At 35.2% G+C, this 19589-nt stretch overlaps 1 protein-coding gene across 6 annotated transcripts in view; it reads right to left on the bottom strand.

Moving 5' to 3' along the window:
* Window positions 1-4137: 4137 nt before the first annotated feature.
* Window positions 4138-19589, bottom strand: part of LOC149804502 (metastasis-associated protein MTA3-like) — a 56875-nt gene continuing 41423 nt past the window's right edge. For 4 of the 6 annotated variants that reach the window (XM_089940718.1, XM_089940720.1, XM_089940719.1 and 1 more), the window contains 3 exons: window positions 13963-14027; window positions 12145-12278; window positions 4138-10798 (listed from right to left, as the gene is read on the bottom strand). In XM_089940718.1, coding sequence (XP_089796844.1) covers window positions 10678-10798; window positions 12145-12278; window positions 13963-14027 — 320 coding nt within the window. In that variant the 3' untranslated portion in view covers window positions 4138-10677. The remainder of the gene's footprint in view (window positions 10799-12144; window positions 12279-13962; window positions 14028-19589) is intronic. The other 2 variants (XM_089940731.1, XM_089940740.1) reach the window with 2 other exon arrangements.

Raw genomic sequence — 19589 nt, 5'->3', positions numbered from 1 at the left:
GTTTAGTTCTGTAATATTGTACAGTGTCTACATCTTTTTAATATAATATCATCAGTTAAAGCAGTATTATCAATGCCATTAGTTTGAGCCGTCTCTTGACAATAGAGTGGTGTACAATTTTTCAGTTGCATATGGTACGAAACATCATCTGAGAACTGCCAGTATGTGACAAAGCCACATGAGCTCTTTGATCTTTACTGCCAAGTGAGGCTGAAATAAACAAGAGCATCATCATTGAGATGTCAGTTTGCAACACTGCATAGGAGCTCTTATGTCCAGTATACATGTACATGTATGCAAGTGACATGGTTGTTGAGACTATGAAAGGCATGAAAGTCACTACAGTATTAATGAAAGTACTGGCATTAAGATAATTATTTCTCATTGATTATGAATAAAAGATTAACAGTTGTGAGGTTTTCATTGATGATCAGTGCCCACAACCTGCCAAAAATAATTTGAAATAAAATATATTTAATAGATTACAGTTGTCACTAAGTAATCTACAGATAATTAATGGTCATGAAATTCTGCTGGTGGGCATTGCAGTCATTGATCTACATTTTATTTAAATGTAATGTGATGTTATTTGGATTTGTAACGTAGCTTTAAAAAATTTTCAGTCATATCTCTATGATGTCTGCATTATGACAGTTTATAGTGATGTCTAGCAGGGGGGCATCATACCACAGACATGTAGCATGATGTCCCACCCAGTTACATTATTCTGACACCAGGCCAACCAGTCCTAACACTTATTTAAATGTATTGAGAATGAGTCAGAGCTGTATTTTTCAAGCTGATAAACAGTGAAAACCACAAAAGCCTAACTTTAAAAATCAAATTTACTGAATTGCAGGCAGTTATTTTTCACATTTGAAAACCATAATATAAATTCGTGTGCATATAAAATTTAAAATTAAAACATTTTATGAAACTTTTTTTAAAAATGTTCCTCATGTGGAATATGATGAATTGATTTACATGTACATGCAAACTTTAAAAACTGCATGAATTTGAAATTTTAAAAAAGTGATCAATTATTCTGAACACAGTGCCAAGCCTAAGCAGTTTTCCTTACAGATGATTTAGTATTCTGAACAATGTGCCAAGGCCAGGCAGCTTTCCTTACAGATGATTTAGTATTCTGAACAATGTGCCAAGGCCAGGCAGTTTTCCTTACAGATGATTTAGTATTCTGAACAATGTGCCAAGGCCAGGCAGTTTTCCTTACAGATGATTTAGTATTCTGAACAATGTGCCATGGCCAAGCAGTTTTCCTTACAGATGATTTAGTATTCTGAACAAAGTGCCAAGGCCATGCAGTTTTCCTTACAGATGATTTAGTATTCTGAACAAAGTGCCAAGGCCAGGCAGTTTTCCTTACAGATGATTTAGTATTCTGAACAAAGTGCCAAGGCCAGGCAGTTTTCCTTACAGATGATTTAGTATTCTGAACAAAGTGCCAAGGCCAGGCAGTTTTCCTTACAGATGATTTAGTATTCTGAACAATGTGCCAAGGCCAGGCAGTTTTCCTTACAGATGATTTAGTATTCTGAACAATGTGCCAAGGCCAGGCAGTTTTCCTTACAGATGATTTAGTATTCTGAACAAAGTGCCAAGGCCAGGCAGTTTTCCTTACAGATGATTTAGTATTCTGAACAAAGTGCCAAGGCCAGGCAGTTTTCCTTACAGATGATTTAGTATTCTGAACAATGTGCCAAGGCCAGGCAGTTTTCCTTACAGATGATTTAGTATTCTGAACAATGTGCCAAGGCCAGGCAGTTTTCCTTACAGATGATTTAGTATTCTGAACAAAGTGCCAAGGCCAGGCAGTTTTCCTTACAGATGATTTAGTATTCTGAACAAAGTGCCAAGGCCAGGCAGCTTTCCTTACAGATGATTTAGTATTTTGAACAATGTGCCAAGGCCAGGCAGCTTTCCTTACAGATGATTTAGTATTTTGAACAATGTGCCAAGGCCAGGCAGTTTTCCTTACAGATGATTTAGTATTCTGAACAATGTGCCAAGGCCAGGCAGTTTTCCTTACAGATGATTTAGTATTCTGAACAATGTGCCAAGGCCAGGCAGTTTTCCTTACAGATGATTTAGTATTCTGAACAAAGTGCCAAGGCCAGGCAGTTTTCCTTACAGATGATTTAGTATTCTGAACAAAGTGCCAAGGCCAAGCAGCTTTCCTTACAGATGATTTAGTATTCTGAACAAAGTGCCAAGGCCAAGCAGCTTTCCTTACAGATGACTTAGTATTCTGAACAATGTGAGAAAGCCAAGCAGTTTTTCTTACAGATGATTTAGTATTCTGAACAATGTGCCAAGGCCAGGCAGTTTTCCTTATAGATGATTTAGTATTCTGAACAAAGTACCAATGCTAAGCAGCTTTCCTTACAGATGATTTAGTATTCTGAATAAAGTGCCAAGGCCAAGCAGTTTTTCTTACAGATCATTATACTGTAAAGGAGAGCAGTGCATTTATTTATTACCTAAGTGTTCAAGTATTAGTTTATGACATGAGTTGTAGCAATATTTTGTTTTTAAATTACTGAAAAAATAGGAAAATAAAAAAATATATTCAGCTTTGTGTTTTCATTTACCTACTTCTGAAACTAGCTCTGTAAAAATGGAACTGAAGAGGAAAAAAAAGATTTCCATCAGGTTGAATGTTCAGCTAATGAATTAAAGTCTCATTTAGTATTTTCCTAAGTAACATTTCATATTATATGTCATAAGAGAGTGTTTATTAAGTAGTGGATATCTCTCTCTATCTCTAGCTCCTTCTAAATTTGATAGTCCAGAGAAAGAGAAAGTGAATGAGAAGCAGAGCAAAAAGAACTGTAAAACACAAGAGGAACTATCATGCTTTCTCTCTTTCTTTTTTTTTTTTACTTAAGGCTAGACAAATGAAAAGAATACCTTATAATCAAAACTAAATGCTGCCAATAAATGAATGGTTGGTCCTTTTAAAACTTGCTCCAGTTGTCACTCTTGGTGATGCAATGTATTGCCCAATATAAGAACAGTTTCTGTTCATGGCAGACATATTCATAAACAACTTTGGCCACTATTTTACACTAGATTTTGTGGAACTTGAATCTGTTATTGATTGGGATGGCCATGTCATGCCACTTGCATAACATGATACGGTAATGTAAGAGCATATGCATATCAACATGGTATACTCCTGCAGAAAAATTTATTTTCAAATTTGGAAAATTGTGCATATTGCTATTTATGCCTCTACACTTCCACACAAGGCCCTAATGGAATTTATTCTAATTAGGACAACCCAGACATATATATGGTAATCAGCAGCGATCTTCTATGAGAAAGATGCAATACTGCAACTACTGAACAGCCACCATATTGTACATCAAATTCCTCTGCTGACAAAAGACTTTCCCAGTAAAATATGTTGTAATATTGTTTCAGTGATGTACTTTCCAACATCTATTGACCTACAACTCTATCTCCCCGACCGGACATCCATAAATATCACTGTCCCATGCCATAAAAATATGGTATCCGCATACAGAGCTAGGTAATGTTTGGCCATAATTATATGGTTCCCACATACAGAGTTAGGTGACTTCATCCATAAATATAAGGCTCCTGCAATGAGTTGTGAAATCTTCTAGAGAAAACTCTATGACAATATTACTTTTCAGAAAGGAGGATTAGCAAAAGATTTTTTAAGATGACCACTGTGGTAGCCACATTGGACATCAAATATTCATTTAGGGACCAACTAGACATCATAATAAGTCTTAATTTAATTTAGAACCAACTAGAAACGATAAGTCATTTTATCAAAATCCTATGTTGATATGACTATCCATTCAGCAGGAATAGTGATCACTAGATTTTCAAGATGATCCACTGTGGTGGCCATATTGGCTTTCCTAGCAGCACCATTTTTATTAAGGACCAAGCTGACTATGGGATGAAAGTGTCAAGTTTAATGGCAATTCTCCAAGTAGTTTTGGTAGAGTAGTAATAACAAACTTGTGTGCTAACATACAGATGGGTGATAGACGACAGACGATGGACAACAAACCATTCCTTACAATATTCTGGTCTACAAGCGGTAGATCTGAAGAAAAAAACAAGTAAAATAAACCATTTCTGGTTCTTTAACTTTCAACTTTATTTTCATGGTTTATGACTGTCGTTGGTTTTGGTAAATGTACAGAATGCAGGAGAGATGGTGAATAAATACAGAGCAGGCAAATGACAAACGAGTAATAGATAATCTGTAGTGATGAATACCACTAAATATGTTCATCTACAATTTTCAATACAAAAACTTTTATGTACACAAGTAGCATGCACAGTTTCTATACAAAATGTGTAACTGAACATGTACAAACTCTATCAACTTTACGAAATTGTCTACAGTCACAATACAATAAATCTTAATTCTTTCAAACATACTATCTCCCAAATTCAACATTTTGATGTGAGAAGATGAATATGTACGGAGGTTGCTCTAGTCAACTGCAAACAGGGTAGATCCAGATCTGGTATTTCATAATCTGCTGGTAAATCAGCGTCAACACTGTTCACTGGCAAACAGCAATCAGTGATTTCCTGCAAACATGTAATTGTACTATGCAAAAAATTGTATAAAGACACTGGCTGTTGACTTGGATCCATACATTCCATGCTGGCTTGATATATCAAGTTTTTAAGAATAAATGATTAAAAAGTCTTTAAAAGGAATCACTTAAATTTTTGCCTTTGATGCTGCAGGATTTAAATAATATATTTTATTTTCAGTACTATAATTTCCACTGTTCTACATCTTCAGAATTGTGAGTTAAAGGTTATCTTTTTTGACAAACTATGAGTCAGTCACAACAGACTTTAATATCTTTTAAGTCAAAGGAATGACTGTCACCAACCAGTGTTTTGATATCATGTCAGACATAGTACAAACCGCTCACAGTAAACCACCATTCACTGTAGAGCAAGCAGCACAAATGCTGATCTCCCACATTATACATGTGATTCTAGGTCTATGTTGCTTGCAGCTGGCTTCATGATCTATACGAATAGGTATGAAAGCAACACCTTGCCATGGAAACAATAATATTTTTAATACATAGATAAGCCTATGTTTCAAGCAACAAAAAAAGATTAAAAAAATAACAATGTCATCAACAATTAGAACTTGCCTCTATGAAGCTTTTTGTACTCTCCAGCAGCCATTGTAAACATTAATTATAATACAGATGATAAATTCTGACAAATGTGATCTTGTAATCAAAATGTTGGCCACTTTTCTTACTATTATTAGAACATAGCTTTTAACTGGATCTATATAGCCAGTACTGTGCTGACCTGCCATTACAGCACATACGTACTCTTAAGGTACAAATTAGAAAACAATAAAAGAGAACACTCTATTCTATGATATCAAAGCAGAGATATTTTAAGGAGCTGATAACAAGGGTTCCTTAAGAGGGACTTGCGCTCTATGAGCTGAAAAGAATTTACATGAATCCAAGATAAGATCATTTGTTCTTTATAAATGCTGAGTGGTAACACCATCTCTGATATTCTTAAACAATAAAAAGATTTGCAAGATGGCCACTGTAACTGACAAACTGGATGTAATATCAGCAGCATTCCATTCAAAACCAACCAGATATCATATGCAGTCTTTTGGTGAAAACCCCATGTAAACATGATCATTTATTTAGAAGCAGTAGTGACAAGATTTTCAAAATGATCAGACTGTAACCCTTTTTATTTATGACCCATTAGATATCACAAGAAATCTTCTGGTGATAATCCCATGTTGATACGACTTTCCATCCATGAGGAGTTATGATAACAATATTTTCAAGGGGGCTGACATGGTAGCCATACTGTATGTCAAATCATCATCAATTTTATAAAGGACCAACTAAAAGAATAGTAGTGATAACATGATCTTCAAGATGGCTACTATGGTGGATATACTGTATTCTTTGATGAAAATGTATTACTCATTAAGATGCACTGCCACCCCAAGTTCAATGAGTCCAGTATAACAATATTATAACAATATGTGGTCATAAGCTAAACACAGAAACTTGAACCTTGACCCAAGTTAACAAAGTGCAAAATGCAGGTCACAATGTAATTTAACTATTGAAGAGTGTTTTCTATGGGCTGTCTCATTTAAGCTATACACAGTACCATGGGAAGGTACTTTTAAAAAAAATATATGATTACACAAAAAATGTTCATATGAAAACTATATACAATTCAAGTTTCATCTATGGGCAACTATGCCATATTAAAAGTGCCTTCCCTGGGTCCCAAGCATATTTTACTGAAACAGCCCCAACAGAGATGCATACAATCATACAGTTTGATGATTCTAGCATGAACTGAGCATGAGAAATAAACTTCAAACACATAATCTAAAAGTCTGTGATGCATAAAATATGGGGCAAAATGACCTAGTTTTGTGATGAGGGTATAGTACTCATCAAAATGTAACCCATCATCAGTTTCGTGAATCTGTGAATAATGGTATCTATACTAGGTGCTAAAATCCTGAGCTACACGCAAAACGAATGAAGAATGTACAAAAAAAAAGCTACATGTATGTACAAAGTTAATCATCTCAACCCTCCCCCCGGGATAAGTCTTATGAAACCAACTCCAAACTCTTGCTTAGGACCAAAAAAGAATGAATGATTGAGAGGGAGTGAGGCTGTACACATGTACATGCTGTTATATATGAAGAAAAAGATGCCAATCCCAGGGTTGGTATAAAAGAAGACACCAATTCCATGGATAGTACAATAGCTTTCCTGTTATATGGAGAACAGCTAATGAAAGCTTTAGATGCATTCTAATAAAGACAGCACCATGTTATTGTCCTCATTATCTTAATGAAGAAGAAAAAACAGACGGAAAAAAAAGACCGTTATTGTCATAAGTGTACGATTCAGATTAGAAAATTAGGATAACCTGATTATTGCTACCGAATCTGTAGTACCTTAAGTTTTAAACAAGTCAGTACTTTTCCAAGAGTCTTGTTCATAATCAAATTTTACAACCAGATTATCTGTTAAGAACCTAGTGGTTTCCTGGCTACTGAAGTACTTTTTTTATTTGGCAAGGATATTAGATCAGTGTGTTCAAATTCATTAGCAGTTGTTGTTATAGGATTTAACACCATTTTTCATCATAGGATATGCTATACATGGCCGCCAGTATAACTGGTGGAGGAAGAACCCAGAAAACCCCCAAGGAGAATCACTGGCCCACAGGAAGTTAAGGAAAGCCTTCTCACCCACAAATTCAACAGTTCTTATAAGCAGTATAAAAAATGAAAAAATCCAAACTCAAGAGCAACTGAGACAAACTACTCGAAAACTTGATAAATTAACAATCAAAACATGTTAATTATGATCCTGTAAGTTGCACTCAGTACCAATCAATCACCTTTTGGTTTAGTAACTGAAAAATCAAATAGTATACAAGGGCAAAGGCATACTAATTTTCTGTATGTAAATAATTTACATTTTTTATTTCAAATTGATGTTGAATGGAACAAACAAATTTCTCAGGAGTAACTGGATTCCTGTGATTGAAGATGACAAAAATAAATTAATTACTCCACAAACAGCCCTAAAGAGAGTGACAGATACAACATACAATGATGAAAAGAGAACATACAATGCTGAAAGAAGGACCAAAAGACAAAAATGCAATCCTATTAACCCCCTTATGTTGCAGGAACAAAAAATTGCTCTATGATAAAATTATGAGACTTGACACACTGCATCAAGCAGTCCAATTATATTTAGTTGTATAAGGATTATAATAAGCTTTCTATCTAAATTAACAAAATTATATATTAACTTCATAAAATAATTACTTAGAGATGATAAGTAGCAAGATAGCCCCATGATAAGTAGCCCAGATAGCCCCATTTTATTTAGCCACAGAAGACATGCATGCAGATGCCAAAAGTGATCATGAATGCCAAAGTGATAAACTTGTGAGCTTCCTCCAAGGTGGGCCGTAAAATATTGACACAATTAAAATTTCTTTCAAACGAACGAAGAACATAGCAAAAGAACCAATTATAAAAAAAACACTATGTACGGCTTTTCAGATAACAGGCCAATGTTGGCCCAAGACCAGTCACCTGGCTAACACAAGCCTAACAAACGAATGCATGAGCAGTTTGGCCAATATATCAGGGTCAGTAGGATGCTTGCTAAAGGTATTTCTTCGTATGTTGTTAATTGCAACTTTTGAAAACAACTGTTTCAACATTTCTCCATATTTTGTATCTTAATCCATATATGACTGCACATCAGCATCATTGGTCCTGTACTGAAAGGCCTTAATGCCAGGATGCTCTGTCAAAATTGTTCTGAGAAATCTTTTAAATCTTTTACTGTTTTTAGTAATGGGTGCCATGTTTAAAAGAATATTGACGTCTTTTTGTACATAGCTGAAAACCCCTTCTCTGTGAGGTTTGATCAATTTCTCTTAAGCAGTCTTTGGATCAAGGTTTTTGTTTAGTTCATAATAATAGCCATATTTAATGGCAGCTCATTTGTAAAAAAACTGAAAGCCCTTTATGACCAGATGATTTCTGTCACACTTTGTCAAATTCTGTTCATCTGTTTTTGAGAAACTATTCCAACGATTTTCTATTTTGGTCAAATTCTGTTCAGAAACAATGCAAATAATTTTTCTGTTTTAACTTATTGCAGTCATACTTTTGGGTGGATTGGCATCATTTAATGAAACTCAAAGCCCATTGTGCCAGGATACTGGTAAATGATTATGTTGTGTGCTTTCTGAAATGTAGTTTAGAGGTTAATGGTGGTCACATAAGAAATTGGATTTGCACAATTCATACTAATTCATAAGCCAGGAAGGATGCTGTCAAATTTGGTTAAATTCTATTCAGTGATTTTAGGGAAGCCATATAAAGTTTGTTTTTGTTGGAATTATTTGTAAAGCAATCTTAAAGCCCTATTTATTCCCTGATACTGTACTAAATTGGTAAAAGCTGGTCCAGTGGCCTTTTGAATGCTTAAAAAATAATCGTTGATCGATGCACAAAACACACTGGGCTACATCACAAGTCCCCTTTGACTTATGGTCAGGAAAGATAAAAACAATAAATAAAATTGAGTAGAACATTAAAGTGTGTTGATTCAAGGTAATTAAGACTAATGAATTCCTGCTGCACTGAAATTTAAAGATTATGTTTAATAAATAAAGTTTTAAAGAGAATCTACTATAAAAAAAATCAACATATCAGTCGAGTTTTACTAGTTTGTGATAAATGATATCCTTCAGTAACTAGAAACATCTGAAATAGCCAGATGCAAATAAGCCACATGTTCAACGAGTAAAAATATGTCTCAACTTCTTAAGTGCCTTGATATGCAACAGATATCCAATGCAAGAAAATTACTGATGCAATGTTGAGATCTGCAATATACTAATTTCTGAACTTCAATTCATAACAATGTCATCACTCAAGTGAGGGACAATGTTGCATAATGGTGCTTATTTTGTTTTCATGTATATAGTTAGCACAGAAATTCAGAAATTCTTATTCATCTATGTGTAAGTACAGCAGTTAGGAACTGTGAAATGATCGAGCCATTCACACATCAAACCGTCACAATGGAGAGATGGGAATCAACAAACCACAAGAACAATTGCGTTTATCTAAATTTCTGTGCGAGGAATAAATATATACAAAGACCTGTTTATTAAGATTACATTTATCAGAATATTTTGGTATCAGAATTTTTTTTCTCACTTGTTCTATTGTTGTACGATTTGACTTGTAAATTCTAATAGGTCATTAATCTGTGCAAATGGAAACAAAAGTGCATGGAATAAGTGGATCTCACAGTACATTTGTCTTGTCTATGTGGACAGCCTATATTCAAGTCAATATCAGATAGTGCTGACTGTACACTCAGTTTTAAGAAAATGTCCAAATGTATACACGTTCAAACGTATGGACTGACTTGGGCCCATAATGCACATCCTTGATATCAGAATATCTGAAGGAAGAAATGCCTGTCTTGCATTAAAGTATGTACATGTTTCATGTCTTCCCAGCCAAATCTCCTCATTATCAATCTCAGCATTTACAGCCAAGGTGACACAAACAATAATCCACACAATTGAAATCCAATTAAACATAGTATAAAAAAATATAAATTAATTAAATATCAGTATGTTCACATACATGTATTTAATGATGAGCTGGGTATGACTTTCAATGCTATGATTGAAACACACAGCTCCACAACTGGAAAACAAACAACAATTATTTCACATTAACTTACTTATTGGACCACACAATCTAGATCTACTAGAACATGGTCAGTCACAGTCACAGAAATGATAATGGTGTGATTCAAATGAGTATAACCACATACTTTTGATGCGACAGGCAGACTAGTGTCTGGCCATTTCTAGAATATCCCTTACAGCAAGAATTTTCAAGATCCAAAGCATATGTGGTTCATCCTCAGTTATATTTTCATCTGTTCCTGATGAATGAATATGCTATTTTCCTGAGGCACTAAGGCAAGCTGAAGAATGTCACACAATCAAGATAATTTTTCATCTCCATATATGTAACTGAATGCCACAAATATAGAATCCCTCTCAGTCTAATACCACGATGTCACCATCAGCTCCAGGAATCATGGGTTTGATTGGAATTCTTCTCCAGGGATTCCGCCCTGCCCTTTTAAAATCATGGCCAGACAGCTGCTTTCTCAGCTTCCTGAAGAAAAAAAGTACAAAATGTTATATCTGGCTGCAAAACACTCCCACCACAAATACTAGTACAGCAAAACCTGTTAAATTCCAAAATCTTATCAAGTAGAAATAAAAATAAAGCTAAGAAGATCAAGTATCCTGAACAGTATTTATTCTAGCCTGTTTCAAATTATAGCAAATGAATTGCAAAATTTGTCATAAATCCGAATTTACCTTATTCAATACAGGTTTTCACTTGTAAATATAAACAGCTTACTAGACTTGTAGAATAATTAACTGAAACTGTTACAGGAAGAAATGGACAGAATAGTATCTCTGAAGTGGACAGAAATTAAAATAATTTCAAACAGCTCACAAAGTGATGGGTACAGCAAAAAAAAAAGCAGATAAAAGGTTGAATACACAATTAACTTTAAAAATGTTATGATCCAGTTCTTATTCAAATTTTTACACGAATTTTTCATAAAAGTTTGCTGACAATCCGGTTGCTTTATTCTTCCAGTTTACAGCCAAGTCAATGAAGCAATACAAACAAATCAATTAGTAATTGTTAATCGAGTTATCAAGTTTTTAGAGTAATTGGACCCAAAATGTAACAAATCCTTCTTTAGGTATGAAGATAAATGAATGAGGGATTATCTTTCTAAAAATTTTAGCACCACACGAGTCCACATGCTATTTATGCAGCATTCTCAACGAAAACAAAACCTGATTTTAACATTTTTCTGCAAGACCAGCACTCTCCCTATAGAATTAATAAGAAATCATGCAAGACCATCGAACACTATGACCTTGCAATTGCTGCACAGAAGTTCAGATTAAAAAGCTAGTTGATAAATAGGCAGGCATTTTTTAAAATAAAATTTCTCTTGACAGGTACAGCTGTCAAATGATTCAATAAATTTATCCATTCAGAATTTTCATTTCTAAAAATCAGTTTATGTGACTGCTATATCTGAATACTGAATGAGAAACCTAACCTAAAGATTATCGATGTCTGGTGCAATTGGAAAACTTAGATTTTGGCAGCTGTTTGAAAGGCACATTAAACTACATATATTTGTGATCTTCTTCAGTGAGCATACTGCTACAGTCTATTGTAAAAAGGTAACAGTTACTTTTTAAAAAAAATCTATGTACATTTTGAGCTTAAGCCTGGTATGGCTGAGTCATTCTAAAACAAAGATAAGCAATAATTAGATAGCGTATATATTAGCAGATAATATTTCAGAATCCCTCATGCTTTCATGAAAAAAAAGCCTGCCGGACATGATCAAGTAAATTACTAACTTGCCAACTATACTAAGTTACTAACACAGTCTGCCTGACATGACCAAGTAAGTTACTAACTTTGTAGCTTCTGTGGAGATGAAATACACATCATCTGGTGCATCAATCCAGCTGATCATGTGCATTCTCATTCCTTTTGCCATGCTCTTGCCTCCTCTGCCATTCATATTTGTGTGATTTAGCATAGCATTTCTCTGCAAAATAAAATGACTGATGCATAGTTCTATAATAAACAGTGGAGGCATTTATTAAGCTTCCATGTTTTGCTACGAGTCTTCTTATTCAAACACAGAAGTACTTTTTTGATGGAAGATTGAGAAAAAACCTTATTGATTTTCTCTCACCTCCTCCTGCATTTTTTCTTCTTTAAACTTTTTCCAAAAAATTTTGAACTATTTATCCTTAACTCAGAGCTTTCTGTAGTTCCTGCTTTCAAGAGCTTAATTTCCTGGTCCTGGACTGTTTTCAGAATTTCTCATTAGTTTATCATAAATTGGATTCATTTTTTTCGAGAAATGTGGCCAACATCTTTTTCAAAATTCTACAGAGAGCTCTGTAACTGCTTATTCCCACCACAAGAAAGTAAAGAGATGTAGGGACTGAGAAATACATGACATAATGGGCAGACTGCTGAAAAGTAAAGATGATCATCAGAATCCAGAAATGTTATATGATGTAATAACCCAACTGTTACCGAAACCCTTTTCTGATCATAACAAAAGCATTGTACCCCCAAATCCTTATTATATATTGTGTCGTCAAGTTACGATGGTGCTGTAATTGAATGTGTTGTCTATCTGACCCCTGATACCTGCCATTGGACCCCGGGGAAAGTCCCCCCCATAAATACCCCTCCTGAAGACAGTTACCACCGGGGCAACCTATGTACAAAGTCTGGTTAATTTCCACACAGCTATTAAAGGGTGGATAGAATTACTAAAGGAAAATCACAGTAAAACGTTCTCCTCTCTGCCCCTTTTTACAAAGCATAGGGATAATGAATACTATTGCAATATACATACACTGTGTAAGCCATGTAAACATTAATTTGAGACTTATTACAGAGATGCCAACCCCACTGAACTGAAACAGAAACATTGCTTTTGGAATCTTACCACGAAATATTTGGAATATCTCAAACTTTATCCAACAATTTATTATTAGCACATAGATTTAAAAAAAACACATATTTGACAGAAATGTGCTTCCCTACAATAAAGTTTCCTGCCATGTCATAAACTACATGATATTTATAAAACTTTGATGCCTTACAAATTGCAATTTGACACTGCAAGCATTTAATGATTTATATATTATGGTGTTCAAATTATGGTTCCCCAATATACAATTTTATACCAAAAAATCAGAGATTAAATATTGGAATGATTCCACCAATATGGAAAGGTTGGCATCTCGGATATTAGCGTGTTTAACAACTGAACAGTACATAGAAATATAAACAATAGACAAATCCAAATAATTCAAACAGAACACAAACTTTTACCACTTTGGACCAAAACAATATCAACTGTAGCATGCATGGTGCAAGTCACATATACTGAAGGACTGAAGCCATTTAAATATTAATACCTCATGGCCTACAAAAACAGATTAAACTTTTTAAAATTTGTTTCACCCATTTCATTAGGAAATCAGAACTTGTATCTTATAATAATCAACATGGAAGAGAATTTTGTGATTCATTGTTCTTATAGGAAATTGTGAAGCTCCTTGTTATTTGATCCAAATAATTTTTTTAAAATATAAAATCAGCTCTGTTTGAAGATAAAGGAGGATCAAAAATGACTATCAGCAAGTTCATAAATTCTTCCTTGAGGAAATTGTGGAAATGGAAAATTTATTTTTAAAACAATTTACCATTTGAGGTCTCATAGCCAAGCCAGCTTGACGTATAACTCCCATACTTCTCTTAGCAGGAGGCCCTACAAATAAAATTAATAATTTGTAAGTATCGGCCAAAGAAGAGAACAAAATAAAAACAGCCCTTCTGACTAACTGCTTTTTTTTGCAAAATACATTTCATATGAAGCAAGGATGAGTTTATATTCAATTAATCAGTAATTCATTTGTGCTGCCCAAAGCTAGTGAACAAAACATAAAAAGCCCTTCTGACTAATTGCTCTTTTTGAGAATCCATATGAAGCAAGGATGAGTTTATATTTAATACTATCATATAGGGGCATTGTAAGATACATTTTTTCTTTTTTAATATTTTGTGAAAATGGAAAATAAGTATTAATGATACATTTTATAAGTACATGTGTCAGTCTATCTTTCCCCATTCCAATGCTGTCCTTATTTTGAGATGTTATGAGGTAAAAAAAAAAAACACTGTTGTGGAAAAAATTCTTCGAAGCTTTGTTAAGTAAGTTACTGCATTTTCACAATTTATACGAGTATGATTATCAGTTTAATTTCAACAATTCACAAATATTGTGAGGTGGGGGAGGGTAAAACTAATTTTAATTGTTTAATATTTCCCTGCTACATTTGCATTACCCTCTTTTCCTGTGACAATTTCCCAGTAAAAGGACATTATTCCCTTCTATTATTAATTGGAGATGCAGTTGCAGTTGGTGGAGCATCAGACTCATAATCCAAGGGTAGTGGGTTTGATACCCACCTGGATTGGTTGTGTACTTGTGAAAGGTACTTGCCTTCTCTCTCCTCAGCAGGATACAACCAATTATGTGTTAAAAGTAAGATTAAAACAAACAAAACCAAATCAAACCTGGACTAAAAAACATGATCCTAGTCTGATACCTTTGTCCATTTACAACAATCGAAATACTGAAAGAACATTAGGGCAAGGAAGGTTGTTGTTGTTGTTCTAGGGTTTAATGCCATTTTTCAGCACAAGATAGGCTATACATGGTGGCCAGTATAACTGGTGGAGGAAGAACCCTGGCAAACCCAGGGAAGAACCACCGACCCACGAGAAGCTACTGGTGGGCAAGGAAGGAGAAGCTAACTGGGTAATAGTAGCAGATAAGTATGATGTAATTAAATTAGTATTTAACCCAACCCACCCCCACTATATTTTAATAATAGCAATATATTACTTCCTATTATTGCTCTGCTGAATCCCTAATGTGAGGAGGATGACCCAAGATTAATTGTCAACTTACCATTGCTGTTAGTTTGATGCTCTGCTACAGATTGGAAGACAACTCAACTACTTATTGGGCTGATACAACTGGTCCAAAGCGTAAATGCCCATACAATAGTGGAAAGGAAAATGAGGAGAGTTTCAAGATTGGCACAAGGCATCATCCAATCAGAAATGATTAAAAAAGGATCAAGATGCAACAGCAGGTCTGATTTCTTGGGCTTTGATCTTCACAGAAGAGGTCTCTCTCAGCGATAAGCTCTTCTAATAGTTCACATGATCCACCCTGAGATGGTGAAATCCTTTTTCACTGACAAAACATACATTTTTTCTGCTCTTCATATGTGATACTAGAAAAAGACTGTTTCAAGGAAACGTTTTTCAAAGTAAGCTTCACTGAAAGGTATCGTAAGTATGTTTGGATAATAACCAAAGAGCACATGAAAGGTTCCACCTTGTATCACACAGCGCAAGATTGGTCTCAAAGTGCCTGATCAGTTCTGAAAGAAGTGGGTCCAACCCTACAGTGGAGCTCAAAAAAACGAGTAATGAAAAGGGCATCATAAACCTTGGAAGTCAACTGCTTCTAAGCCTGAGTAATGCATTTTTCAACTCTGCTTGAAAAATGGTTCTGGCAGACATTGTTTCATGAGAGCCAGTTGTGAAGGTGGAGAATTTAAGGAGTGCTGTGCAAGAGGAGCCCTGTTTTATGACATTAGCTCTCTCCAGTAGCTCTCTTCCTGGGATTGTTGACCACAAGGTCCTGATTGTTTCACCAGGATTGCTAGGGCCACTGGTAGGCTATCAGGTTGAGCCCCAAATTGGAAGTCTTGACTCTGTGAAAAACCTGAGGAATCATTCTAAAAGGTGTCCACTGCCCATGCCCTCTGGTCTGGCACTGGAGAGACACAAAACGTGATAAAAAAAATTTAACAATGAACTCCCCAACAGATGACACTATCTCTGCTCCACCTAAAACCATTTTGTGAAGACTGTATGCCATATGCTGTCCACCAGACTATTCCTCTTGCCTGAAACATGGGAAATTCAGAGAATGATTACTTAAGCTGACTAACAGAGGTGGTCCCAGTTTCAAACTTCCAAGCAGAGAGTTGGGGCAAAAGTGCCCACTGATATCGTAGATTCACTATAACCAATATATTTTCAATAGTGACCATAACACAGCAATATCTCATTTGGTAAACACATGCTTGAAATGCTAGAAAAACAGCCTACATTTTCAGATTCTTGATCTTAAGGGAAGATTCTTTCCAAGATCACAGGTCCTGCAGGACCTCTCCCTCAAGCTCAAGGTAAGCACCCCCCCGCCGGACTGAACTCAAGTCCTTGGAGTATAGAAAGGAGTGAGGTTCAAGAGCTTATTGGTACTCCAGTCAGAATTCTGTCCAGATTTTTCCAACTGAGATGGTGATCAAATCTGGATCCTACTGAAATATGAAAGAGATAAGAGTGGGTGTCCATTGTTGGGTTTCCAGTTTGCTGGAAGGAAGAAATGAAGGGTTGCATGTGAAGCTTTTCTAGGGGAATTAAGTCTGCTACCACATTCTGAGTCACCAGAAGAGAGAGATAGCAGTAAGCAGACAATTAAATCTTCTTGTCCAATCCTGCTATGAGAGAAACAGTTGTTGATATCTGTCATGACGAATATGGGCTGTTCTTCGATAAAATTCATCTCCAGTACTTGGTACCAAAAGACCAGTAATAGACCTTTTATTAATGCCACTTGACACATTTCCTGCTGACCAGCACCTGGTACTTGGTGACAGACCTTTGACAATTGTCACTGAACACCTTATCTGGTAACAGACCCTTTGCAAATGTCAGCTGACACACCACATAGTGACCTGCACCAAGCAATGACCAATCGTATGATGTAGATCTTATTGGATGGAACTTAATAATGGGGACTGGCTACCTCCATTAGAAGTGCCTAGGATCCCTCCCTTGTATGAGCTTACATCTTCCTACCTCATCAATTACCCAACCCAACTAGTGGAAGTGGGCAAACTTCCCTACTCCTGATGCCTCCCTTACAAAAACTGAGAACTTCCCTAAATTCAGAAATGATGTAAATCACTGTTGATATTTGAGATGGTCTTCCTGGGAAAAGGAAATAACAAATCCCTTTTTGCTGACCACAGAGGCATGATGACTGTCCTCCAAGTCCCATATCTGGTCAGGCTAGAGACAATAAGTACGTCAACTGTCTGTATATACACATGCTGTGCACACTATGTATGCATCTTACATGGCATTTTTATTACTCCATTTACACGCATCTTGAGGCATTAATGAATGCTGAAAGAAAATACATAACACAACTGGAGCAAAAACTGGGTAGGTAATTGCTTACCCTAACACCAGCTAATAATATAAGGATGAAAAACTAGGAGCACCACTTACTAGTGAGGTACTCAAAACTCAAATTCAGTAAAAAGTGAAAGAGATCCACACAAAAACTGAGAACTGGGGAGAAAATAACAAATACAACAGAAAAAAAGGACACAATAATACAATTACCAAAAGATGACTTAAATGAAGAAATATTCAGCACTCAAGAGATGGGTTTAAGTACTTGAAGTCCAAGGTGAAAAAAGGACCCTATTCAGATTGCTATAAGTGCACTAAGGTATCAGACTTGGATCATTTATTTTATTCTAGACTTCCATTACTTATTACTAACTGGAAGCGGGAATAACTCCTTGGACTTGGAACTAGCACCAGGAAAAGATAACATGATGCATTAATAGCAGTTAATTTATTACTGCTATTAAATCTGCACCTTAGAATGTCTTATATGTGGACATGGATAATGCATGCACAATTAATAACAGCAAATTTCACAACATAGTTGTAACAATCAATCTCTAACTCTATGATACAAGACTGTTATGGTGAATCATATAATCATGCAAAAGTATGCAATGGAACATGTATACTACTAACTTAAACCAACATCATAACAGCAGCAATCTTCTGCACACCTTGTCAAAAAGGTTTGTTGCTTGATAAATCTACACATTAATTTTGAGAACAAAGAATTTTGATGTGAATTCTATATGCAACTTTACGATGTACCACAAGAAAATCATTTTGATGGAATGCTGTTTATATAACAAATGTTGACCCTGTTTTAAGGATTTAAGATTTATCAGCATCTTAAATAGCTTGAACAGAATATTAACTTCTTTACCTTTTAACTTTTACTTTTTAGTACTTCGCATTTTTGCTTTCTTTCCAAATGCTTTATCTTCCAATATGACTATTACAATTCTTTATATATTTGTAGCACTTTACTTTAAATTAGCACCATATAGCCAGTATTGTGCTGACATGCTGTTAAACCATAAAAATACTACTAGCACACCAATACTTAAGGTGAGCGTGTGTATGAAATCCAGCAATGGATACATGGTCGTATAACTTGGACTATTTTTGTATAGCTACATGCCAGGTATAACAAGCACACCCCTCAGAACTTTAAATTGTAAGAGTATCATTTCATAAATATATCACTTGTTTTTGCATCATTATACTGTTCTTTGCATATAAACAATTTCATTCTATGTTCTATCATACTTTTGTGATCATTTCAATTGAATTCCATGAGCTGGAAGATATAGGATAGTCCATCATGCATGTCACAAGATGCCAACAACAGAATTCAACACAAGACATTTTCTTCTTTCTTGTTACTATCTATAAGTGTTGAATATTCTTGTTATTTTTTATAAGTGTTGAAATATTCATGAGAAACTGGAACATACCATCTTTGGTAACAATATGTTTTCTTATATGCTCAATTTATATTTACAAAAATCTTTGCCATGTCATATCAGAGATACAAATTTCTTCAAGGTTAATGCAGAACAGGTCTGTGAAAATTCTCATCATTTATGACAATCATCAAGTGACAAAATGCCAAGCTTTACTTATCAGAAAGTTGGTTTCTTTGAAATTTAACAGTGCTTCAACACATGAGGGGTTACATTGTACCAAGGCAATTATATAGTCCAGTGTCCTGTCCATAGACAAACCACAGCAGCTGACATGGCTTGACTTGGGCTCAGTCTGAACCAGCACTCTTCTGGTCACTATGGCATACTATCCACTGATCCACCACAGTTCTCATCTACAACCAAGTGTCAGGCAATCATAAAAAATTATAAGGCAACACAATCAATCCAGATTGTTAAAGCTTGCTTAGCTGCAAAGCAGCACTGGTCACTAATGGTCAGATACCAATTGAGTTTGATTCACATAATGCAACTTACAGAGTGGACTGTTTTGGCATCATTATCCTGTTCCTTGCATTTAAACAATTTCACCCAATGCCTGTGCTATCTTACTTATT

The sequence above is a fragment of the Sinohyriopsis cumingii genome, chromosome 2 (assembly GCF_028554795.1).
Source record: "Sinohyriopsis cumingii isolate HCF-2022 chromosome 2, ASM2855479v2, whole genome shotgun sequence".
Taxonomy (NCBI): Eukaryota; Metazoa; Mollusca; class Bivalvia; order Unionida; family Unionidae; genus Sinohyriopsis; species Sinohyriopsis cumingii.
Note: the sequence above shows the minus strand (reverse complement) of the source record. Positions and strands in the feature narration are given on the sequence as shown.